The sequence below is a fragment of the Onychomys torridus genome, chromosome 21, assembly GCF_903995425.1.
Source record: "Onychomys torridus chromosome 21, mOncTor1.1, whole genome shotgun sequence".
NCBI classification, from domain to species: domain Eukaryota; kingdom Metazoa; phylum Chordata; class Mammalia; order Rodentia; family Cricetidae; genus Onychomys; species Onychomys torridus.
The window spans coordinates 4,022,942-4,049,786 of NC_050463.1; the positions used below are offsets into that span (position 1 = coordinate 4,022,942).

General features: G+C 44.9%; 1 protein-coding gene across 11 annotated transcripts in view; it reads left to right on the forward strand.

The window, feature by feature from the left end:
- The window catches only part of LOC118571372 (zinc finger protein OZF-like), a 62,947-nt gene that overhangs the window by 20,937 nt on the left and 15,165 nt on the right, over positions 1–26,845 (forward strand). For 8 of the 11 annotated variants that reach the window (XM_036170316.1, XM_036170317.1, XM_036170318.1 and 5 more), the window contains one exon: positions 18,856–18,930. In XM_036170316.1, coding sequence (XP_036026209.1) covers positions 18,856–18,930 — 75 coding nt within the window. Of the gene's footprint in view, positions 1–18,855; positions 18,931–19,295; positions 19,408–21,104; positions 21,216–25,338; positions 25,457–26,845 lie in introns of those variants that run through there. The other 3 variants (XM_036170323.1, XM_036170324.1, XM_036170325.1) reach the window with 3 other exon arrangements.

The following is a 26,845-nucleotide window of genomic DNA, read 5'->3' on the forward strand; positions in this document are numbered from 1 at the left end:
GCTACACAGAGAAACGCTGTCTTAAAAAACCAAAACCACCACCACCACCAACAACAACAAAAGCTTTGTGTGTGTCTGCACAAGCATACACTGAAAATCGAGTGTTAAGAGAGTTGGGGTTTGCTTAATAATCTTCAAAACAAAACAAAACAGTGTGCTGGTATTGTATTTCTTTAATCTGAGCACTTGGGAAGAAGAGGCAGGAGGATGTCTGTGATTTGGGGGCTAGCCTGGTCTACAAAGAGAGTTTCAGGATCCAGAGCTGCACACAGAAACCTCATCTTGAAAAACCAGTTGTCGTTGTCCCGTCTCCCCCCCCCCCCCCCAACCAACCAACAACAACAAAAAATCTGCCTTTTATTCAGTAGATATGCTGGTTAGATTTGGTCAACTTGACACAACAGAATCAGACTGGCCTGTAGGTAAATCTATAGTTTATTTTCTTGCTTAATGATTGATGTAATAGGGCCCATCCCACTGTGGGTGGGGCCACTCTGCAGGTGGCCCTGAGTTCTATGAGGAAGCAAGCTGTACAAGCCATGATAGAAGGAGGGCAGTAAGCAGCATTGCTTCAGGTTGACAGCATATGTGTATAAGACTATGTATAAGACTATGGTGTACATGCATCGGCAAATCTGTTCTTGGCCAGCTGCTCTTGGAGTGTCAGCCAGAGTTGGAGAATTGCCATTACTGAAGAGATTTTTCTGAATTAATCTCTAAGTGTGTGGCATGGTTTCTCATTGGGAAAGCATTTTAATTCCTGAACAGTTACACCTTCAAGCTTTTAGAAAAATATTTTGAGACAAGGTTTGTTATATGAATTCTCTTTGCCTTGATCTCAGTGGTTAGGCCCCCAGGGCATTGACCCTGCTGTCCTCCTGACTCATCCTCCTTAATTCTTGATTAAAGATTTGTCAAACACACACTTCTAAAACTACCCATTTGAGTCACAGAGTGGGCTGTCCATTGCACTAACAGGAAAAGGATTTGTGTGTGGATAATGGCTTCTCTATTAAGACCAGAATAGAAGGAATAGTTTATTGTGTACACTTGCACAGGAAATAGTCTAGACAATTGTGGTATTTGCTCTGCCCATGACCTTGGGGTATAGTGCTCGAAGGAGGTAGTTCGTCCTGCCATTGTTCAAGACCTTTTATAAAGGAAGGCGAAAAGGTCACATGACCCTTCTCCTTGCTCCTGCCTGCGAGGTGGATTCACTCCAGTTGAGATCAGAGGACAACTTCAGCTGTCTACTCTGTTCTGTATTTGTGAGTGTATTTCCTCAATTTATATTTTAATCCCTAGTACCCATTGAATAGACTCTTGTGGATTGAACTGAATCAGCAATAGCTAGATTAGAGATTAAGTCATTGAGCTGCACGTGTCTGTTATAAAGAAGGATCTGATAGCAAGGTGAGTGCCTTTCTGGGTACTTTCCCTGTATTCGTTAATTGACACCATATGAATGAAGAAAAACCAAAATGATAGAGGTACAATTTGTGGAGGTTAGCTTGAGCCAGTGAAATTTCCAAGTGGGGAACTCTCATGTTGGTAAGTGCAAACCTGCTTGGCCCACTTCAGTCAGGTGAGAGAGCTGAGACACAGGGCATTTGGCTGTGGCTTGTGTGTCAGCATACAGCACTCAGCGGCTGACAGTTTACACCAGGCAGGGTCATACAGTCTCTTACAAATGTGGACTTGACTTCTGTGCAGGATGAGGAGTATATTTGCCTTCTACATGTAGACATTCAGTTTGATCAGCACCATTTGTTGAAGAAGCTGTCTTTGTTTTTTTCCAGTTCCTATTTCTGGCTTATCAAAAACTGGTGTCTATAGGTGTGTGGGTTCATATCTGGATCTTCAGTTCTATTCCATTGATGGATGTGTCTTTATGACAACACCATGTGGTTTTCATTACTATAACCCTGTAGTACAAATCTAATCTAAAATGGTGAGACCTTCAGGCGTTCTTTTATTGTTCAGAATTACAGTACCTATCCTGGGTTGTTCGTTTTTTCTATTTCAAGTTGAGAATCGTCCTTACAAGGTATGTAAAGAATTGTGTGGGGATTTTGGGGTTGCAATGAATCTGTAGATTGCTTCTAGTAGGATCACCATTTTTACTATGTTAATCCTACTGATCCATGGGCATAGGAGGTCTTTCTAATTTCTCATTTGTTCAATTTCTTTCTACAAAGACTTGAGTTTTTATTATATAAGTCTTTCACTTGCTTAGTTACCGTAAGATACTTTATATAATTTTGAGGCTATTTTGAAAGGTATTATTTCTCTGCTTTCCTTCTCATTTCTTTTGTCATTTATTCATAGGAGAGATGCTAATTTTTCTGAGCTAATTGTGTATCCAGCTACTTAACTGAAAGTCTTTCAGCATAGGAATTCCTTTGTGGAATTTTTTTGAGTCACTTACATATCCTATCACATCATCTGCAAAGAAAAATGCTTTGATTTCTCTCTTTCCAATTTGTATCCCCTAGATCTCCCTCAGTTGTCCTATTGCTCTAGCTAAGCCTTCCCGTTCTGTATTGAATAGACATGGTGCGATTAGAGATCTTGTTTTGTTTCTGATTTTAGGTGAATAACTTTGAGTGTCTCCATTTAATTTGATGTTGGCTATAGGCTTGCTGGAAATTGCTCTTTTTCTGATTAGGTATGTTCCTTGTATCCCTTATCTCTGCAGAACTTTTATCATGAAGGGGTGTTGGATTTTGTCAAAGGTCTTTTTTTACATTTAATGAGGTGATGATAGAATTTTTTTCTTTCTTTCTGATTGTTTATATGGTGGATTACATTTCTTGATTTTTTGTGTATCTTGACTCATCCCTACATGTCTTGGATGAAGCCTACTTGAATATAGTGGATATTCTCTTTGATGTGTTCCTGGATTTGGTTTGTGGATATTTTGTTGACAAGTTTTACATGTATGTTCATAAAGGGAAAGGTCTGTTATTTTCTTTCTTTGTTGGGTCTTTAGGTGTTTTGGGTTTCAGGGCAACTGAGGCATGGGAACAAGGATACTGGAGAGGTAGGTCAGGGGTACAGCATTTTCACTATGTATAATGACATAAATACAACTAGATGTTGTCTTTAGTAGGTGTGGTCGACTCCACACTACCACTGAAATAGCTACATGGTACTGATAAACTGAATTTCTGTGGGCTTGAGTAATTGGGTGCCTTCAATGAGACAGATGATCAGCAAACTGAATTGTAAGGTAGGGGAGGAGGAGTGTGCAGCACACCTTAGAACTCAGCACTGGGGAAGAAAACTGAGGCGGACTCCTTGCCAAGTTTGAGGGAATGAACAGCTCTCCTTAGGAGACTGTAGATACATTTTACATTTTAAAATGTTATTTATGTGTTTACTAGCCTGTATGGGAGGGGTACGCCCATGCCATGGTCCCCATGTGACTCTGAGATAACTACTTAGGTCATTTGGTTATCCCTTTCCATTTTGTGGGTCCTGGGGATCAAATGAAATCAGAATTCCCAGCCAGCAGGAAGCTGAGTAGGAAGATCAAGTCTGAGGACACCAAGCCCATCTTCCTTTCATTTTCAGTTCCTAAATTTACTCAGCCCTCACACTCCCTTAATGTCCTTTATCCATGTAGTCGGTCACCTCTACAGTTTCAGGCTAAGTTCATTCCCAGTGGATTCTTTTTTCCACATCAATAGTATACTAAGATGTGTCTTAATTATTTTACTCAGAGTCTGGCTAGCTTTACACTCTCCAATCCCCAATCAATTCTACATTATTATAGTTTTACAAACACAAATCCCATCCTCAGATCTTCCAGATTTCTACCTAGAATTAGCTTCTCAAGACACTAAGATAACATGACAGTGGTACCATCATCTTGACACCACTCTCTCAACTCAGGTTCTGCTTATGGCCTGTTTTGGTTAAGAATACCAGAGTGTCAAGGGTTTGGGGATTTAGCTCAGTGGTAGAGCGCTTGCCTAGCAAACGCAAGGCCCTGGGTTCAGTCCTCAGCTCTGGCAAAAAAAAAAAAAAAATCAAACAAAGAATACCAGAGTGTCAAATTCTCTTGTAAATTCTTTTCTTTACAGCCCAGGGATGTTAACAGCATCTCTTTAGTCCCAGCACCCTGGAGACAGAGACAGACAGATTCCTCCGAGTTCTGGGTCACCTTGGTCTATTGTAATGTTTCCAGCCACCAAGAATACAGTGAGGTACTGTCTCAACAACACAACCAAACAAAAAACAAAAAAGGGTGCATATTATTCGATAGACTGGGCTAAGGAGATACCTCATTTAGCAAAGGTGTTTGCAGCCATAGAAGGCACATTTCCACCTGTATTCAGCCCCCACAAAGGGAGTTGAGAGGGGAAGGCTGGGGGAGGGGCGGGAAGAGGGGGATCTTTGGTATGTAAAATGAATGAAAAATTATCTTCATAAGAAAAAAATAAAAGCTGTAAGGGGGAACTGCCGATCGCGAACAAAGCGCAGCCGCTCGGCATCCCCGTCACCCCCGAGCCGCCAAGAAAAAAATAGAATGAATGAATAAACAAACAAACAAACAAATAAATAAATAAAAGCTGTAAGTGGGGAGCTGCCGATTGGGAACTAAGCGCAGCCGCTCGGCATCCCCAAGTTGCCAAGCCTGCGATGGTATCAAAGACGTTGGCCAGCGAGAAATCAGATGGAGCGGCATTACGTCATGTAGTATGACATGTCTTAGGGATTGAATATCGAGAGCATAAACAGGCTGAAATCGTGAAGAGACTGAATGGAATCTGTGCCCAGGTTCTGCCCTATTGTCACTGGAGCATCAGCAGCAGGTCCTGGGGACCATTGAGAGAGTGGAGCAGGTCACAGCTCCTGTTATCCAGTAGCTCCAGGCTCACCATCTGTCCCAGCTGATGCGCTGCGTAGGGCTGGACCATCGCTCCCTGCAGTCAACGCAGGCCTGCTGTCACTCTCTGGGGTGGGCTCTCAGACCCACCTCTATAAGGAGGGCAAGAACGGACACGATGGAGACACACCAGGAGCATGATGGTGAAAAGTGGGATTAGCTCCTAGAGAGAGGGAGGGGGAGGGGAGACAGGCACAGAGAGGACTCAGTGTTCCGAGGACCACCCAGCACACAGCACACAGCTCAGTCACTACCCAAGCTTCCATCCCCAGTCCTCCTTCCAGCCTTCTTGTTGTGCACTGTGGGCCTAGGGGACCCCAGAGGGACACCCCAGGTTACAGGGAGCAGCGAGAAATCCCCCACCTGCAACATTTACCACCACCACCCCCCACACACACACACCTGCAACATTTCCCCAGTCACAGCCACCAATCTTGGCCCAGAATGTACACAATGCAAGGCTGTCCCTGTGGTATTGTGTTCCCCACAATATTGTGCACCCTAATAAACTTATCTGGGTCAGAGAACAGACAGCCACTAGAACACAGCCAGAAATGATGGCTAGAAAATGGGTCAGAATAAGCCAGAGCAGAAGTTGGGCGGCGGTGGTGGTGCATGCCTTTAATCCCAGCACTGAGGAGGCAGAGCTAGCCGGATCTCTGAGTTCAAGGCCACTTTAGAAACAACTAAACTTGGTGGCCCACGCCTTTAATCCCCAAAACCCAGCCTTTAATCCCAGGGAGTGATAGCAGAAAGCAGAAAAGTATATAAGGCGTGAGGACCAGGAACTAAGTTAAGCATTTGGCTGGTTAAGCTCATAGGCTTTGGAGCAGCACAGTTCAGCTGAGAGCCATTGGGATGAGGACATGGAAGCTTGCAGTGTGGGGAAACAAGACCAGCTGAGGAACTGGCGAAGTGAGGAAGCTGTGGCTTGTTCTTCTCTGATCTTCCAGCATTCACCCCAGTAACTGGCCTTGGGTTTGATTTTATTACTAAGACCTGTTAAGATTCCTGTTACATGTCCCTTTCCACCCTGTGCACCCTGAGTCGGCCCAGTCCCCCTTCTCTGTTTCCCACACTGCACACCTGCTAGGTCCAGACCTCCCCCACTGCCAGCTCACCCAGCCCGGTTCCCTTGCCCACAAAAGAAAGGGACAAAGAGGAAACTGCGAAGGCTCGGGGCTGCAGTGGGTGTCAACAACCTTTTTTTGTCCCAGTATTCTATAGCTTGTCTTCTAAGAAAGGGGATTTAAAGAAAGAAAAAGATGAGAAGACCGAAGCCCCACGCGTGTCTGTGTACATAGTTAGCTTTGGTGAGTCGGCTTGGTCTCCCGGGAGAAGGGAGACTGCTGTACCTTCAAAATAAAAACATGAACAGGTTTAAAAAAAACCAAACAACAAAAACCAACCCTGTAAGGAGGGACTCTACAAAGTTGTCTTTTGAGCTCCACAAGCACCATGGTATGTACGTGCCCCCCCTACTTCACAGAAACACAGTAACCAAGTATTTTAAAAGTGGGACAGGCTGGCCTAGCATTTCTTCTGTAGATTAGGCGGGGCTTGTGATGTATTGAGATGTGTGTCTCTGCACCATGGATCCAGAAATGATCTTGTGTTTCTTTTCTCTTTTTTTTTTTTTTTTGAGCTGAGGATTGAACCCAGGGCCTTGCAAGCAAGCGCTCTACCACTGAGCTAAATCCCCAACCCTGTGTTTCTTTTCTTAAGATCTTAAATTTTATTTATGTGGATGGATATTTTTCCTACATGTTTATGTGTGTACCACATACATGCAGTCCCCTGAAGAAGCTAGAAGAGGGTGTCAGGTCCTCTGGGACAGCAAGTACAGGTTTTACATGGTTTTCAGCTACCATGTAAATTTCTGAAATTGAAATTTCTCTGCATGAACAGCCATGCTCTGAACAGGATGAGCCATCTACCCAGCCCTTTATTCAGATACTTAATACTGTGTTTTTATTCCTATTAATAGCTTGGGAGCTGCCTAATGAAGTTAGGCCAGAGCCTTTCATTGTAGGCTGGTTAGAAAACTTACTTCTACCTGGGCTGGAGAAGTGACTCCACAGTAAAAATGCATGGTTGTTCTTCCAGTTGATTGGGGTTCAATTCCCAGCACCCACATGGTGGCCATCAACTGTCTAATTCCAGTCCCAGGGGTTCCAATAAGCCTCTTCTGACCTCCAAGGGTACTTCATAGATATGGAGGACAGACAGGTATACAGGCAAAGCAATTATACATGTATAATAAAGTTGAAAAAAACAAGTCCTTCTGACACTCCTTTCTGTCCCCAGATGTTAAAGGAACAGTCTAGAAGCACAGCAGGGCTGGGGAAGGAATCAAGGTATCACTTCACCTGCCAGGAAAGAGAGGTCCCTGAATGGCTTACCTGCACAGTACTCAGGAAAGGGTGGCCTGTCCTGTGTTTTACAAGTCCACAATATAGAGGATGTAAGATAGCACAGCATGATGATGATGCTTGGTGGTGAATCTCCGTACTGCAGAGTCGGGTCCGTCAGATGGATGGGATGCAGGCAAGACCTCTGGTGTCTGTCCCACATCTATATAACACCACAGTAGGAGGTTTTCCATGGGTGGTTGTCATCTACCAGGCCTTTGTCTTGGGACACTGGTAGCATTCATGAGTGTCACAGGAGAGCAGTGTGTGTGGTAGACCACACCCCACTTTTTCTCCCCAGGATACTCTTGAGGAGTGAGGGATAAGAGATTTAAATAGAAATAAAGAGTGGGGAGGGAGGGAGAGAGAGAGAGAGAAACACAGGATAGCCTCTGGTGGGCCTGGATTCCATGGGCCCCTTCTGTCTCTTCTAAAGGGCTATTTATAGAAATGCCAAGGGCTGGAGCAAAAGACCTCCCCCTAGCACAACCAAGTGCAGACCCTTCCAAACACCTGGTAACCATGCACATAGTCAATCTATCCCCTTATACAGCCCTGCTGTGCAAAGCAAGCTAAGATCTCACTAGGAAACCTCTGTGGACCCCAACAAGTGTGTAGGACTCTTACATGACATCCAGCACCTTAGTCTGTGGGGGAAAGCCACTACCAAGATGTATGTTCAACAACCTATTCATGAGGTCCCATAGTCTCAGAGGTGAGAAGTTTCCACCAGGAGCTCAGCAGTAGAGGAGACTCAGTCTTCAGTCTGTATGCTGCGGAAGCACTGTCTGAGCAGGCCTGAGACAAAGTCCACACCACCGAGACAGACCATGGTGCCTCCTGCCGAGGGTTTGATTTGTCAGACCTCTGTAATTCATGATTCTTTGTAGCATGAATCCTAAAGGGTCTTATTAGTAAAAACAAACCTGGACAGGTACTGGGGTCAATGATAGAAGATCAGAGAAGCAGAACAAGCTACTGCCACCTCACCTCGCCAGTTCCTCAGCTGATCTTGTTTCCTCAGGCTGGAAGCCTCTGTGTCCTCATGTTCGAATGGATCTCAGCTGAACCGCTGCTCTAAAGCCTAAAAGCTTAACCAGCTCTAGTTCCTGGTTTTCAGCCCTTATATATAACTTTCTGCTTTCTGCCATCACTTCCTGGGATTAAAGGCGTGAGTCACCATGCCTGGCTGTTTCCAGTGTGGCTTTGAACTCACAGAGATCCGGATGGATCTCTGCCTCCCAAGTGATAGGATTAAAGGCATGTGTACCACCATTTTCTGGCCTCTATGTCTATCTAGTGGCTGTTCTGCCCTCTGACCCCAGATAAGTTTATTAGGATGCACAATATAGGGGGGGGGGATACAATATATCACCACATTTCCCCCCCTTTTTTGTCTAAAATAATAAAAGAAGGTTACAGTCAAGAATTATATTAACAATGTCTAGTCCATTATCTTTAGACAGAGTCAGAAAAAACTCCATTATATATATTAACAATGTCCAGTCCAGTCACATTTGATAAACTCAGACAAAAAATTTCATTACTTATCCTATTTAAAGCAAGTGGTTCCTTTTTAAAAGTAGACTCAATAACTGACCTTTTTATCTTATCATATCCATATTCTCTTTTTTCTTTTCATAATAGATTCAATAATCTACCTTTTGTCATTTTTATAACTTCCCCTTTTTCTTTTTAGAGTAGATTCAATGATTTACCCATTTATCCTATTATACCTGGCTCCAGGTTTGTTTTTACTAATAAGACCCTTTAGGATTCATGCTACATCTGGCACCCAACGTTCATGGTACAAATTCTCAAAAGAGCTACTCGTGATATGGATTCACAACATGCCCCCATGGTTGGGCATGGTCACTCATGCCTGGCGGGACCTAGTCACTTCCACCTAGTCATTTCCAGGTCAAAATGTCTTGCGTGACCAGGACCCCATGGCTTTGTGTGGTTGTGTAAAGCACACAGAGCAACCATGTGATCTGCGCGCATGTGTGGAAGAGTCACATGGGCCTGTGTGCGCAGGCGCAGCCCAGCCTTTATAAGCTGGCGCCATGATTCCTGGGACCCCACTTCACTCATGTGTCTTTCCACAGGCCTGTGCACATCTGTCCCTCTCCTTTATCTTAATAAAACTCTTGTTAGTGGATTCTGTCGTGTGTCGTTACTTTTCCTCACAGGGTGAGAGCGCCGTAAAAAACCCCAACAACTTGCCTGTGGCCTTGAGAGCCCCAGCTTAGGCTCAAGCTGCACTTGGCTGGTTGTGATGGCACACACCTGTAGGATTTGCTGAAAGAGGCAGAAGGATCCTGAGTTTGAGGCCTGCCTGGGAGGCTTGCTAGGGAGAAGCTGTGGCCAGGGCTGATCCACAAACAGTGGTGGTGGAACCATGGAGGCATTGGTTGCTGCTCGGAGTTGCTGGCTGCTTCTCATCCTGTTGGTGACTGCGGTGATGCTGCTACCCAGGACAAAGGGTTTACTGCTGCTTGTTCAGAGAACAATTGCCAAGACCATCATGTTACAAAAAACATCGGCAAAGGTCAGTTTGGAGAAGTTTGGCAAGACAAATGGTGGGGAGAAATTGCTGGGAAGATTTTCTCTTCTAGGGAAGAACATTCATGGTTTCCAGAGACAGATATTTATCAGACTGGTTGCTCCAGACCACAGAGGAGGCACAGGCACACCCACCCACACACACACACACACACACACACACACACACACACACACACACACAGAGTCTTCAGGGAATCATGACCACACATAACAATTCTTTCTCATTTTAAATTTTAAATTTAAATAAAAGGCTTTCTGCCTTTTATTCTTTGTTTTTTCCTTTTTTTTTTTTTTTTTTTTTTTGCCAGTGTAGAAGAGTTAATTGTTTAATCTGGAAGAAAGTGAGCCAGAGAAATGAATTCCTTGAAAAACTTCATTTGTTCCTGTGTTACCCTGAGGAAGCTGTGCAGAGCTAACATGCTAACATGCTAACATGGTTGGAAGGTCCCTGTGAATGCTTTGCTCCCTGCTGTCGTCCAGGCACTGTGGTGAAAGGAGTCCTGTTTTAGTCACTGGTTGGACCAACACATAGCTATTTTGCTGGATTTTTTTTTTTTTAATTTTGATACATTTTTGTTTTTCTTGTCTTCAGTTTTCTTTTTAAAAGTGGGCTATTGAGATGTGAGTGAACACACATGCCACAGCACGTGTGAAGGTCAGAGGACAAGTTGGAGGTGTGGGTTCTCTCCTGGGTAATGACCTCAGGCCCCCAGACTTGGTTACAGTGTCTTTACTCCCTGAGCCAACCAGCTGGTTCCTGCCGTAGCGCTCCCTTCTAGCCCACCTGTTTCGGTATATTTGGTGTAGTTGCTCTATTTCCATTGTGGGGGTAGAGAATACTGGGTACTCATTCTAGAGTTCCTCTCATGCTTGGCCAGCATCTTTCTACTGAATCTTTTTTTTTTTTTAATTTAAATTTTTTTTTTCATGTTACACACAGATCCCCCTCTCATGCCTGCTCCTGCTTCCCCACCCATGCCTATCCCCCCCCCCCTCCACTCCTCCCCTTCTCCAAAAGGGTAAGGTCACCCATGGAAGGACAGCAAAGCCTAGTCTGTTCAGTTGAGGCAGGACCAAGCTCCCCCGCCCCCACGCCAGGGTGAGCAAAGTGTCTGACCATAGGTAATGGGATCCAGAAAGCCAGCTAAGGTACCAGGATGGATCCTGATCACACTGCCAGGGGCTACTCAGACAGACCCAGCTACATAACTATCTCCCATATGCAGAGAGTCTAGTCCAGAACCATGCAGGTTCCACAGCTGTCGGTTCAATGTTTGTGAGTTCCTATGAGCTTGGTTCAGTTGTCTCTGTAGATTTCCCATCATGATCTTGACCACTTCCCCTTGCTCATATAATCTTTTCCCTCTCTTCAACTGGACTCCTGGAGCTCAACCTGGTGCTTGGTTGTGGTTCTCTGTATCTGCTTCCATCAGTTACTGGATGAAGGCTCTATGATAACAGTTAGGGTATTCATCAATATGCTTACCAGGGTAGGCTGGTTCAGGCACCCTCACCACTATTGCTAGCTACCCTTTGCTTTACATCTAGTATCCACTTATGAGTGAGTACATATCACGTTTGTCTGTCTGAGTGTGGGTTACCTCACTCAGGATAATTTTTTCTAGTTCCACCCATTTGCCTGCAAATTTCATGATATCTTTGTTTTTTACAGCTGAGTAATACTCCATTGTGTGTGTGTGTGTGTGTGTGTGTGTGTGTGTGTGTGTGTGTGTACGTGTATTGAGTAGGAACAAATTTTGTCTTGTTCCTCATTTTACTGAAATCGCTTTGAGTTTCTCTCCATTTAATTTGATGTTGGCTGTTGGCTTGCTGTAAATTGTCTTTATTATGTTTAGGAATGTTCCTTGTATTCCTGATCGCTCCAAGACCTTTATCATGAAGGGGTGTTGGATTTTGTTAAAGGCTTTTTCAGCATCTAATGAGATGATCATGTGGTTTTTTTTCTTTCGTTTGTGTATATGATGGATTATTTATTTATTTGTTTGTTTGTTTGTTTGTTTTTCGAGACAGGGTTTCCCTGTGTAGCTTTGCGCCTTTCCTGGAACTCACTCTGTAGACCAAGCTGGCCTCGAACTCACAGAGATCCTCCTGCCTCTGCCTCCCGAGTGCTGGGATTACAGGCGTGCGCCACCACTGCCCGGCAGATGATTTTTTTTTTTTTATGTGTTCTTGGATTCGGTTAGCCAGTATTTTATGAGTATTTTTGCATCAATCTTCTATCCCTCTTATTCTTAGCTTTGGCCTTTTTATGGTGTCCCAGATTTCCTGGACATTTTGTGTTATGACTTTGTTGATTTTAATGTTTTCTTTGACTGATTAATCAGATTTTCCATTTCCTACATCCCTTAATTATTTATTTATTTATTATTTATTTATTTATTTATTTACTTATTCATTTATTTATTTATTCATCTATTTATTTATCTATCTATTTATTTATTGTCTTCTTTGTTGACTCTATTTCAGTTTTCAAGTCTTGAACTGTTTCCTTCACCTATTTGATTTTTTTCTTGTTTTTCTTAGGTTTCTTTAAAGGATTTATTGATTTCTTTCAATTTTTTGTTTGTCTTTTCCTCGATTTCTTTAAGGAAAATTTTCATTTCTTCTTTAAAGACCTCTATCCTCTTCTTAATGTCACTTTTTAAAGATTCATTTATTTATTTTGTTTACAGTGTCCTGCCTATATGTATGCTTGCAGGCCAGAAAAGTGCACCAGATCTCGTTATGGATGGTTGTGAGCTACCATGTGGTTGCTGGGAATTGAACTCAGGATCTCTGGAAGAACAGCCAGTGCTCTTAACCACTGAGCCATCTCTCCAGCCCAAGATTATTTTCTTTCTTTCTTCTCCTTCTCCTTCTCCTCCTCCTCCTTCTTCTTCTTCTACTATGTTGGGATGTTCAGGTCTTGTTGATGTAGAACCACTAGGTTCTGGTGGCGCCATATTGCTTTTTATATTGTTGAGTGTATTCTTGTACTGACGCCTCTCCATCTCTTCGTCCAATTGGTGCAAATGATGTCCATATCTCAGGGAGCCACTCTCGGTCCAATCAGCACTCACCGTCCAATCAGAGCTCTTGGTCCAATTGGAGCTGGTGGAGTCTGTATCTCAGGGAGCAGTTGCAGTCTTGGAGGATGGGTGGGTTTGGGGGGGTGGAGTGAAGCTTGTAAGTACGAAGAGTGGTAGTCAGGCCTGCCTGCTGGCCTGTACCTGGGGCTGCAATAGGTGGGGGTATGTAGGCACATGTTGTGCCCCTAGGCCTACCGCTTAGAGGCTGGAGTGATTGGCTAAAAGATCAAAGACTCACCTCATGGTCCATGGAGCTGGCAGAGTGTGAGTCTCAGAGAGCAGTTGTGGTCTTGCAGGATGGGTGGGTTTAGGGGGTGGAATCGGGCTTGTAGGTTATAGGGTCCAATGAGGGTAGTGGTAGTCAGGCCTGCCTGCACGTGTCCTGCCTGCTGGCCTGAGAATGGGGCTGCAGTTTGTGGGGGTATGGGGGCACCGGTTGTGCCTCTGGGCCTAAAGCCAAGAGGCTGAGGTGATTGGCTAGGAGAATGAAGACCCACCTCTTGGTCCAATCAGAGCTGGCAGAGTCTGTGTCTACTGAGTCTTAATAAAAAAAAAAAAAAAAAAGTTATTTTGAGGCAGGGACTGTTTAAGTTGCCAACTTAATATTTAGCCATGGCAGGCCTTAAACCTGTGTTGTTCCTGCCTCCACCCTTCATGTGGTGGGATTCCAGGTGTGGACCACCACTCTCAGCTAAAAATTCATGTGGGAAATTAGCAATTTGAGTCTGCGTTCTTTTAAACAGTAATATAGCTAAAGGTGTATCAATTATGGTTTTTAAAAGTCATCTTTTGGTGTCATTAATATTTTCTTATTCCTTATTATGTGGCTTTCATCTCTAATCTTCACTAGTCTTTCTAAGCCCTATCTTTCCATGCATTACTCCTTTTGCTTCCATTTTATGTGTGTTTTGTTTGTTTGTTTAGGTTGGAGGTGGGCCTTTTGAGAGCCAGGTGTATTGAAGGCTTCCTCAGAGGCCCTGATGAAATCACCAAAGGAACACTGTTTTTGTGTCCTGCCTAAGGGAGATGTGGCAAGGTCTGGTCAGGCACTAGAGGGAGCATCTTGAGTGAGTCAAGTTCCCTTGACTCTTCAGCCTGAGAATCTGTTGTTGTTCATCTCATGGTCACTGTGAGCTCAGCCTGAGGTATCCTGTGTTCTTCTTGCCAACATTGCTAAATTATCTTTCTGCTGGACTGTCCCATTCTATACCTACAATTAGTTTATAGGACCTGTAGATCTTAATGAACTTGCTTAGTTCATGTTTATGTTTTATGTCTCATCCTATGTTCTCACCCTGGTTACCTTCCCTCTTGTAACCCTAATTATTGGTGTTTGATGTCATAGACCAAGCTTGTTTAACCTTTTGATTCCTTGCCTCAACCTTCCAAATGCTGGCAAGATAGGCCAGTGCTACCACAGAAGGCTGGTAAAGTGTTATTGTTTTGATTACCAATGTGCAGCTGAGAGAGGTGTGTTTAATCCTAGGTGTGCCATATTGAAATTGTTGATGCCTGGTGAATATCAATTGGGTGTTTTAAATTTGACCTGGATAAGCTGGGTATCCTTTCAACCCTGAGGCAGGGGGATTGTTCCACTGCACGTTGAATAATGGTCTATGTATGCACAGTGCCTAGGAGGAATAAAAGGAAGTGCAGGAAGACTGCAGAGCCAAGTTTTTGAGCTCAGACACAAATTTTACTGCAATGCCAATCTCTGCAGATCTGGGATAATTCAACATCTGGGGTGGCAGCACTCTGTCCCTATGAGAGTTGTTCTTATCATTCAGACCTCACTAGCCAACCAGGACCTCCAGTTAGACCTGCTAGGCAGACCCAACATCCAGAGTGGGGGAGGACACTTCTGGTCTGCAATGCGGCAAGCTAGGAGGCCCAGGGGCTGAGGGAGGTTCTGGTGTTCTTGTGTGTTTACCTGTGATCTGTTGGAGAGAGCTGTGAGGAGAGATGGGTGAGCTCTAATCCAAGAAATGGTGAATAAGAGCAGCTGTCCCCACAAGGGGAGGAGTGGCAGGAGCCTGTATGAGGTTCATTGGAGTTAGGTGTTCTGATGGGAACCTGTGGCCAGACTTCACATTTAGTGCCAAACTGTTTGGTCCCCCGAGGTCCCTGAAACTCCTAGGTGAAAGTGGAACCTCTGAATGACTTAGTTGCACTGTTGAGCTTTGCAGAGTATGAGGAGCTGGAGCTCATAAGTGGAAACATCCTTTTGCGGACATAAACATGCAGTGAGCCTCAGCTTCTTTTACTGTCACTATGGAAGGCCGGTTTACTAACTCTCAGCACCCTGGTTCCTGGAATTTGGGGGTTGGTCACTGCATTGGTGAGCTGGCAAGCCTTGAAGTTGATGACCATATTTACAATTTTTTGTTGTGCATCTCTGATTTTTATTCCCAACTGTCTAACCAAGTCCTGTATTTTCTGTGTTCCCTTATGAGAGGATTGATGGATCTTGAGCAGACTCTCTCCCAGATGTTCAGGCAGGATGATTTTACTTTTTGCAGTTCTCCATCACCAGTCTAGACAGAGTCATAGGGAGGGTCTTGATCCAGGTAAGCTCTTTCTTAGTATACCCAGGATGTTTGGGTAGATTAGGTACTTCTGGGTCCACCAGTACATGTGCAAAGACTATATCAGTCTGGAGTGCCACCTGCCAGGTGGTTTTGTTAGCCAGATTGTTGCCCATGGGGATAGGTTCACCACCTTTCTGGTGCCCTGGGCAATGGATGATTGCCAGTTTCTTGGGTAACCATAGGGCTATTAGGAGGGCCAGGATCTTGTCTTTATTATTGATAAATTTTCCTTCCACAGTTAGAAGTTCCCTCTCTTTGCATATTGCCCCATGCACATGTGCTATAGCAAAAGCACCAGTTGTGGTGTAAACATTAACCTTCCACCCTTGCCCCCAGTTCTAATGCCTTAGTTAGGGCTACCAGCTCTGCCCATTGGGTGGCTGTCCTGGTTGGTATCGGCTCTACCCATATTACCTCCTCTGCAGTGGTGACTGCCGCCCCCAATGCCTCCAACCATCTTGTACGAAGCTGCTGCCATCAGTATACTAGGTCACTTCTGCTCGGGCAATGGGATGTCCTGTAAGTCTGGCCTTATACTATGTGCCTGCACCAGGATCCTGGAGCATTTGTGCAGTGGTGCTTCCAGGTCAGGATCAGGGAGTAGAGTAGCTGGATTCACAGTTGAGGGCACCTGGAAAGTTATTCTGGTGGGGTTAAGCAACAAAGCCTGATAATGAAGCATTTGGGCATTACTCAGCTACCAATCGGTATGTGTGTGTGGAGGGTTGCTTAGGAACTCCTTCAAGAGCATGGGGGGTTGGTTATGGTGTGGCTTTGTCCCAAGATCAGCTTGTCAGCATCCTTGATCAGTTGGGCCACAGTCGCTATTATGCGGAGGCAGGGTGGCCATCCAGCTGCCACAGGATCCAGTTTCTTTGACAGATAGGCTACAGGCTGTTGCCAGGGGCCAAGTGTTTGGGTCAGGACTCTCTTGGCTAGCCCTTTGTTTTCATCTATATAGAGATGGAATGGTTTGGTCATGCCTGGCATGCCCAGTGCTGGAGCCGAGAGCAGGCTGTGTTTGAGTTTGTCAAAGGCCAACTGGTGGTCCTTAGTCCAGGTGAAATCTCGCCCTTCTTTGGTAACCTCATATAAGGGGTTGGCCAGTTCTGCAAAACCTGGGATCCACAGGCGACAGAAACCTGTTGAGCCTAAGAACTCCCTCACCCACCTGGCAGTAGTAGGTGTTGGGATCTGAAGTACTCTTTCCTTCCGTATATCTACTACTACTGCTGCTGCCACTGCTGCCCTTCCTTCACACCCCAGGTATGTTACCTGCTGCTTGCAGATTTGGGCTTTCTTGGCTGAGGCATGGTAGCCTAGGTCCCCCAGATTCTGCAGTTGCTCCTCAGTCCTGGTCAGACAGGTTTCTTGATCTGCAGCTGCAATCAGTAAGTCATCAACATACTGTAACAGACTGATTTCTGGTTTCTGTGCCCAGTACTCGCCCAGGTCCTCGTGCAGAGCTTCATCAAAGATGGTGGGGGATTTCCTGAATCCTTGTGGTAGTCTGGTCCATGTCAACTGGCCACTGATCCTGACCTCTGGGTCATGCCATTCAAAGGGGAAGTACTGTTGGCTTTTGGGGACCAGAGGCAAATTGAAAAAGGCATCTTTTAGATCCAGGACAGTATACCATTGCTGGTCCAGGGGGCAATGAACTGAGCAGGCTGTACAGGTTAGGCACTGTGGGGGTATATGTCAATCACCCTCTAGTTGACCTCCCTCAAGTCCTGGACTGGTCTATAATCATTGGTATGAGGCTTCTTGATGAGCAACAGGTGTGTGTTCCAGGCTGACTTCACAGGCCTCAGGACACCTAAATTCAGTAGCCTCCTGATGTGTGGTGTGATGCCCTTTTTGGCCTCTAGGGGGATGGGGTACTGGTGGACCTTGACTGGGCCTGCCCCCGACTTAATTTCCACATAGTTGGGAGTGGGGGCAATGCATTGCTAGCCCCATTCCCGCCTAACAAGGGGTATGGGCATTCTGGAATTACCAGGAAGGAGTGGTTTACCTGGCCCGTTCCCAAATCCACAGAATTTTGGGTAGTCCATGAATAAGATTTGACTCTGGTAGCACTCTGAACCCAAGTCTTTTTGTCTGTCATGGGTCCATCAGTCCTTAGTAGCAGAGTTCTGAGCTCCCATGTCCAACCATGAAGTCAATTGGTCTCCCCTCCACTTTTAGTGTTAACCTGGGCTCCCCTAATCACTGTCTATATCCTGCTGGCTAAGGACTATAGTATTGCCCCTAGCTGCCTTTGGGGGGCATTCTTTGGCCCTGTGCCCTTCCTCTTTACAGTACGTTCATTGTTTTTTCCCCAGCTGGGGCCTTTGTTACCTCTCGATTTGGTATCCTCCTCTCCAGTTGCCAGGCGCCACAGTCGGCTTTGGTACTCTTCCGGTCCTGCAGTAGTGGCCGGCAGCACAGCAGCGAGGTGCCGATTCTTGTACCGCTCCCTTTTGATTTTCTTCTCCTCACTATCCCTTCCATCATACACTTTCTCAGCCACCTCTACTCAATCCCTAATGCTGTTTTCTTCGAGATGTTCCAGCTTCTGTAGCTTTCTCTTGATATCTGGAGCTGACTGGTTAATAAAGCCAGGGTCACTGCAATGGCATGTTCCTGGGTCTCTGAAGACAATCTCCACTGCCCCAATAAAGGCCATGGCCAGCCAACATTGAGTGCCAGCCATTTCGACCTAAAATAGGTGACAAGTTTAGACTTTTAAATCAGAACCAAAAGATTATGAGCACATGTGTTTACATCTTGGTAATGACTTAAGAATAAGTCAGGAGGAGAAGTCGTCTGTCCCATAGTGTTTGTCATGGTTAGAAACACAAATTCAGAGAAACAGACACCAAGGAGACCAAAGGCACAAGAGAAAAGCTTGCACCAGCAAGACTGGACGCAGGGTATTAAATGGAGTGATGGCTTGCTGCCACATGGGAGCTACCCCCTTGTGTGTCCAAATGCCATCCAGATCAACAGATGGGGGGCTCTCTGTCCCCACTATTGAAGTCTGGAACATCTCTCTGCCCCTTGTGATCATGGTTCTCCAGCATGTCTGCCCTTAACCGTTCCTGACCACAATCACTGACTTAGGTGTGCACGAAACTAAACACAGACAGACAGACAGACAGACAGACAGGACAGACAGGCAGACACTTACCGGCTGGTCAGAGGCCCTCTGGTCTGGAGTCTGTTGGGTTGTGAGGGTTCCTACCAACACACCAAATGTTATGCCCATGTCGCGAATCTCCCAGAGACCACCAATCACATAAGGGTCTTTTTATTTTCAGGTTCGAACCCGACCACTACCCTATGCTCCAATGCAGCAGATGGAGAAAAATGTGGAAGCAGCAGCAGGCTCACAGGTAGGAGAATTTTGAAAGGGAAAACCACCAGCTGGGAATTACATGCCTTGGCATTTTGGGATTGGATAAAGGGGTATGGGACAGGGTGATTTTTTGGAAACTATTGGTCTAGACTTTCGGTGTGAAACCACTTTTGAAACTATTGGGTTAGGCTTTTGGCAGGAAACCCTATTTGAAACTAATTGGCTGCTTCTAGGCTATCGGTTTCATTGTCACTGCACATTCCTGAGATTCTTCCTGGAACTGAGTACAGGCCCCAGTCACCAGGCAGTCTAAAATGGTGGCCCTTCCCTAAGATGGAGTCTGTAAAGTCAGGTCTAGGCCTTCATATTGCCTTCACAAACCTCTTTCATTTGCCTCTTAAGGGGTTTGATGAAGCCCTGAAGCTTTTCTCTGTGATGATATGGAGCCTGAGCAATGGATGTCACCTGATGTCAGTCTTCTAGAGCAGGCAGATGCACTGATCACACAGTAGTTGTAAGTAGTCTTCATAGAAGTGGGTCAAGACTTGATTGTGCTTCACATCCCTGGTCCTACTCTCCTGACTCTTGCTTTTGCTCTTGCCCTTCCTGCTGTGGAGCTCCTGGGTAATCCCAACCATCCTTCCAAGCTGGGCATTGCTTCTGAAGTTCCCCTCTTGGAATTGCTGTCAAGAGACAGGACAGCAGAGCTTGCCTTGTAGATCTGCCCATAAGTCCTTGATACAGGACTGACTGACGTCGAGTGCACATTTGATGGTGACTGGGTGTGTCAGTTAATCCAGACACAAGGGGAGTTTGTCCTCTGCCTGGAGACTTTCCAAGGTCATCCTCAGCGCCATTTGGCTGGGAATGAAGCCCATCTATACCCAGGTAGGCTTCTTTCTGAGCATTGTCTCTGGGTACTCAGCAGGAACAAGCAGACTCAATTGCCCTACAGTTCTCCCAGTCCCTCCTGAAAACAGCTGTGGTCCCCCTGATGTCTCTTGTGTTTCCCTCGGTGATGGAAGCCTTATGGCCTTTTGAGATTTTAGACTCTAATTCCAGTTGTCAACAAGGTCCTTTGCATGGGCCCACAGCCAGTCACAGCTCAGGTGGACAGCTACTGTACCGGACTCTGGCAACTCACAGTTAGGTTGAATAAAAATAAATTTCTTTAAAAAGTTTGCTTTGGATATTTACTCTCAATGCCCAACTGTAGTTGGAGAGCTTCTCTCCAGGTTTCACCAAGCCCCCGCAGTCCCACAACCCACGTATAAAATAATCATATAGACACTTATATTATTTAAACTGCTTGGCCATTAGCTCAGGCCTACCATTGCCTAGCTCTTACTCTTAAATTAACCCATTTCTGTTAGTCTATACTTTGCCACGTGGCTTGTGGCTTACCGTTGTCTTTACATGTTGCTTCTCATGGCAGCGGCTGGCAGTCTCTCCTCCCAGCCTTCCTGTTCCCGGCCTTCTCCTCTTCCTTGTCCCGCCTACCCTGTCCTTCCTGCCTGGCTACTGGCCAATCAGCACTTTATTTATACAGAGTGATATCCACAGCACCCAATTCCAGTCAAACTCAGAGAAGCATCACATGTCCCAGTTTTTGTTCCCAAGCCTGTAATATGGAGCCATAGTTCCTCTGCCTATTTGCCTGCCCCCACAGCAGGACTCGGGGAAGGAGAGAGCCCCAAGGCAGACTGACAATAAACAAGGCACAGCAAGACTTGATTAAATTTCTCTGTAACTCTTGATCCCCCTGCTTCCACCTGCCCAGAGCTGAAATTAGATGACTGGGATTACAGGAGTCCTGCAGGAGCTCAGTCCCAGGGCCACAAGCATGCTAAGCAAGCCCATGTTTGGTTTTGTTTTTTGTTTTTTTTTTTTTTTTTTTTGCTTAGTTTTAATTCTTTTTGTTTTTGTTTTTGTTTTCAAGACAGTGTCACTATGTAACTCCACCTGTCTTGAAACTCACTCTGTAGACCAGGCTGGCCCCAAACTCACAGAGATCCACCTGCTTCTGCCTCCCAAGTGCTGAGATTAAAGCATGCACCATTAGGTTCAGTTTGGATCTTTTGACAGAGTTTTATACTGTAGCCAAGGATGGCCTGGGACTCCCCATGGACAGCCCAGAATTGCATGGAATTTGAAGCAATGCCATTTGTTTCAGCCTCCTGCTGGGATTAAATCCATGGACTGCTGGGTGGGTCTTTTGTTTTAAGGATGCTAGAAATGAACCCCTGACTCTTGCTTGGGATAAGCAGGAGTTACATCAAGGATCTACTTGTATCCCAACCACAAGCCATACTTTGGATTCAGGTAAATAAGCATAATCTTGCTATAACCTTTCACCTTTCTTTTCTTCTTTTTATAGAAAAATCCACACACTAAATTTGATTTTCATTTATATGTTTGTTACTTTATAATTAAATGTGCCACAGAATACCTTATAAAGTAAAAATCCAGAAGATGGATAACCCTTAATACACAAATAAAAATGAACCCCTGCATGGTTTGGTGAGGTACATCTTTAATCTTCAGTAGAGATGGAGGCAAGGACATCCTATTCAGGTCATTTTTAGAGACACAGCTGATACTGAAGCCAGCCTGAACTATATGAAACCCAATCTGAAAACACAAACCTGTTCTTAGGGTAAAGGTGCCAAGCCTGATGATCTGATTTCAGTCCCAGGGATCCACATTTTGTCCTGTGATTGACACACCCACATTATGATACATGTGTACACAGGCACATATACACATGCATAGAAAATAAATATTAATAAAAATTTAAGAAACAGAACAAACTTTCATTGCTCTCCCACTCTGTCCTTCCCCTAGCCCGACTGTCCTATTCTCTCAGTTCTTTCTCATCCCCATTCTCTCCCCTCTACTACTCCTCCCCCATCCATAGTTTGCTCATAGAGATCCCCTCTGTTTCCTCTTCCCAAGGTGATCTGTATGCCCCTCTTATGGCCCAGGGAGACATATGGAGTAAGGGAGAAACCTGGTGCTAGGGGAATTCCCAGGAATCCACAAGGATGATGATCCCAGATTAGACTACTAGCAATAGTGGTGAGGGTGCCTGAACCAGCCTACCCTGGTAAGCAGATTGGTGAATACCTTAACTGTCATCATAGAGCCTTTATCCAGTATCTGGTGAAAGCAGATGCAGAGATCCACAGCCAAGCACCAGGCCAAGCTCTGGGAGTCTAGGACAAGAGAGGGAAGAGGGATTATATGAACAAGGGAGGTCAAGATCATGATGGGAAATCTACAGAGACAACTGAACCAACCTCATAGGAACTCACAAACATTGAACCGACAGCTGTGGAACCTGCATGGTTCTGGACTAGATCCTCTGCATATGGGAGATAGTTATATAGCTGGGTCCATTTGAGGGGCCCCTGACAGTGTGATCAGGATCTATCCTGGTACCTTAGCTGGCTTTCTGATCCTATGGTCAGACACTTTGTTCAGCCTTAATGCAGCGGGGATGGGTTTGGTCCTGCCTCAGCTGAATGTACCAGGCTTAGTTGTCCCCCAATGGGAGAATTTACCCTTTTGGAAGAGGTGATGAGGGGTGAGGTGGGAGGGGGAGTGGGAAGAGGGATGAAAGGGGGATTTGTGGTTGGTATGTAAAATGAATAAAAAAAATTAAAAGAAAAAGGAACAGAACAAACAAGCTTACAAAATTATTTTCTGTGTTCACTGCTTTTCTTAATTTTTTTTCCCTTTAGACAGAGTCTTGCTAACTCTTGAATACTTGCCTAGAACTTGCTTTGTAGACCAGGTTGGCACTTACTTCCCCAGTGTTGATATTAAAATGCATCTCATTATGCTCAGCCTTAGTTTTTACTATTAAAACTATAAAAACTAAAAACACTACCTAGATGATGTAATTTGGCAGGGAAAAAAATGTAACGCTAATATCAGCTTTTTACTGAACTTGAGACCAACCTCAACTAGTTGAGACCTGTCCCCCAATACGTAAGCAGCTCTGTTTGGTGATACACAAGTGTAATATCAGGACTCAGGAAGCAGAAGCAGAAGGAACTGACAAGTTCAACCTACTGTTTACGGAGAGTTCCTCACCAGCTAGGCCTACATAAGGTGATTTTGTCCCCAACACCAAAACAACAAAAGTTGTCATAACTCATAAAAATGAATACCGACAAGTGGACTTGCAAGTGTATGCAATACTTAAGACACAAAACATGGAAAATAGGGTGCTTAAGATGTAGGGGAGGGGTAGAGCACTTGACCTAGCATTTACAAAGCTCTGCACCTCAGAAAAATATCTTCTATGAGATAGACTCCTTCTATGTTGCCACTGATGCCCTGCCCCTTCCTGTATAGCCCAGCCTAGTCTAGATGCTTGGATTTCAGGCATGTGCCACCTAGAAATCTTCATATATTATTAAAAAATCTCCTAAAGAGTCTTGGAAAAGACTTCCTAATCAAACAGAAGTACTAACAGCAGAATGCATTTACACTCCTCTAGCACTAGGAGTTAAATCCAGCACAACATAGGCTCTGTCAGCTCCTTTCTGTTCTCCCCGACTTCAGAGTTCCATTAAATTCAGTTCAGGTGAATCATTCATGTGCTGACTGGTTTTATGTCAACTTGACACAAGTCATCTGAGAGGAAGGAGCCTCAGTTAAGAAAATGCTTCTATAGGATTAGGTTTCAGGCAAGACTGTATGTGTTTTTTAAATTAGTGATTGATAGGGAGGGCTTATCCCATTGTGGGTGGTGCCATCCCTGGGCTGGTGGTCATGAGTGCTATAAGAAAGCAGGCTGAGCAAGCCATGGGGAGCAAGCCAATAAGCAGCACCCTCCATGACCTGTGCATCACACTTCCTGCCTCTAGGTTCCTGCCCTGTGTGAGTTCCTGTCCTGACTTCCTTCAATGATGGGCTATGTTATGGAAGTGTAAGCCAAAGTAATTCTTTCTTACCCAATTGCTTTTGGTCATGGTGCTTATTACAGCCACAAGAACCCTAAGATAATAGTTTCTTCACTATCTAAACAGTAGGAGCCTATCCCATCTCACAGTCAGATTAAGCAATCAATTCAAGGCATGATTTCTGATAGGCCTTAGCTCAACATTTGTTGTTGCTTGTTTCTTGACTCCTTTTTGGGGGCCCCACCACCCAGCTACCAAATAAATTCACACATGGAGACTTATTCTTACTTATGAATGTGCAGCCTTAGCTTGGCTTAGTTTCTTGCCAGCTTTCCTTAACTTAAACCTATCCCATCTACTTTTTGCCTCTGGGCTTTTCCCATTCTCTTACTTCTGTAAATCTTACTCTTACTTTATGACTTGCTGGTTGTGTAGCTGGGTGGCTGGCCCCTGATGTCCTTCCCTTCTCTGGCTCCTAGCTTTTTTCTCTCCTCCCAAACTTCTCCCTCTATATATTCTTTCTGCCTGCCAGCCCTGCCTATCCTTTCTCTTGCCTTGCTATTGGACAGTTCTTTATTAGATCATCAGGAGTTATACCCAGGCATAGTAACACAGCTTCACAGAATTAAACAAATGCAACATAAACAAAAGTTACACACCTTAAAATAATATTCTACAACAAACATTTCTTGTCCTGGCATGGTCACACAGGCCTGAAATGCCAATACTTAGTAGGCTGAGGCAGGAAGATCATGAGCTTGAACTCACTTGGCTATATGGCAAAAGATAGTCTCGAGAATAAATGGATAAATACATATTAGCTGGTTCTGTTTTTTGGTGAGTTAGTTTTTGGAAATCCATGGGTTATGTGACCTTGGACAAGCTACTAGCCTCTACAGGTCTTAGTCTGCTCTTTGTAGACTACCAGAATAGTTACACTCAGGGAAAAGAAGAATCGAGAGTGTTCAGGTACTGTGCACATTAGCACCATATCAGGACTCTGATCCCACCTCTGCCTCTCTTACTTGCTTTGAACAGAAACCAAGCCTCAGTGTAACATCCTGGAAGAGGGTTCCAGCCTTGCTTCACATCATCTCTGAGTGCTGAACCCAAATAGTCAATAATCCTCTGACTCCTGAGGATATTTTAAGCAAGCATTGGGATGCCAAAAGCCATGATAAATGAGTAAGATTCAAAATGCTGGAACTGTTCAAATTCCCTGGAGAGGTAGATCTCTTCTGTGACACAGAGAAGCCTTGAGAAACCTCAAATCTTATTTCACCCAGGCTCCACCTCCCATGTCACCCCAGAATTCCTGCTTACATTGAGTAATTGGTTCTGAGCCTTGGACTTTCAACACACATTCATGTAAAAGACAGCCAAGCAATGAGGACCCCACCAAGACAAGAGCTTTCTGGGAGTGGGAAGGGGTGAGGTGCAGGGAAGAGAGATGCTAGGGGTGAGTTTTCTTCTGTGAATTCCTGTAGCCCAGGCTAACCTAGATGTTGTGTTCTCCCTATTTCAACTCCTAGGATTACAAGGATGTTATACATACAATGCTGGGAATCAAGCTGTGGACTTCTTATATGTACATGTTCCTAGAAAAGCCCTTTACCAAACAAGCTGCATCCATACTCCCCTTTAAGAAATGTAAGTGCTAAATCCCTTAAATCCTGGCACTCAGAAGGCACCAGCAGATGGATAACTGAGTTCTAGGATAGCCAATTTATACAGTGAGTTCAAGAACATTCAGGGCTACACAGCAAAATCCTGTCTTAAAAAAGAAAGAACGGAAGAAAGGAAAAAAGGGAAGAAGGAAAACAGAAAGACTTAAGTGCTAAAGCCAGGCATGGTGGTCTACACCTTCACTCCCAGCCCTCAGTGGGGAGGAATAGACAGACAGATCTCTGTGCAGTAAAGCTTCAGGCCATCCAGAGCTACATAGTGAGACCATCTCCCCAAACAAACAGGAAATGTAAGCGACAATAGTAAACCCGGTATGGGAGTTACTTTTGTAGAGGTCCCTGAATCTTCCCTTGAGTGCACTAGGTATGTGAATGAAGGAAAAGAGGCTGCCTTCTCAGTTTGCCTCTGTCTGTGCCATTTTCTTTGGCTCAGGGCATAGCTACAAGTCATTGCCCTAAGCCAGGAGTCTCCAGGGAGAACATAACTTCCCATGACTGAACCCCCGCAATTCCCTACCCCATACCTACATACACCAGATGAGAACAGTTACCTTCATTGATGTCAGGCTGCACCCTTGAGCTTGAGTGATCATTTTCCAAGGGCCAGCTTGATCCCCTCAAGAATGACAGTGATGATGACTTGTGACCACATTTCACAACCAAGACAGATTGAGCAGCCAGACACACCTCAACCAGGAGCAGTGAATTATGCATGCCTGTACAGTATCCCAATTCTTTCTCTACTGTAACCTGGAGCTCATACCAGGTTTGTTCGATGAGCCACCACTTTGCCAATTGTTACATGCCCAGACCTGTGTAATTAAATTATTATATATCAGTAGCTGAGGGATGATCTTGAAATCTGGACACTTCTTCCATTCTAGGGGCTGGAGTTTTAAAGCCTTGAGCAACCACACCTGGGTTCAATCGCCATCCCAATTCTTCACCTTTTCTGGTCTCTTTCAACTGTGTATAGTGGACACTTAGTAGAGCTTAGTCTGCTGGGCCTACCTAGGTCAGGTGTTTCTTCTGAAAACCTTGTTAAGAACAGCTGAACATTTCTCTTTAGCCAGGATATTTCCTAACAGAGAGACTGTTTTCCCCTGTGTGCTGGAGGCATCTTGTTTGTACTTGTGGCTGACATCTCCCCGTTCACAATTCCAAAACTAATTTAAGGGTCTGCTTCAGATCACAGTGCTCAAGACTGCATCTTATCCCCCTCACTCCTCCCTACACTTGAACCCCCCATGTGCTCCTCCCGCCACCTGCTCCTCCTCAAGTGGTTTCTCTTTCAGTCAGTGGAGCCATATTGGCTTCTCTGCTCTAGCAGCACTAGATCCTTAGCTGGTAGGCA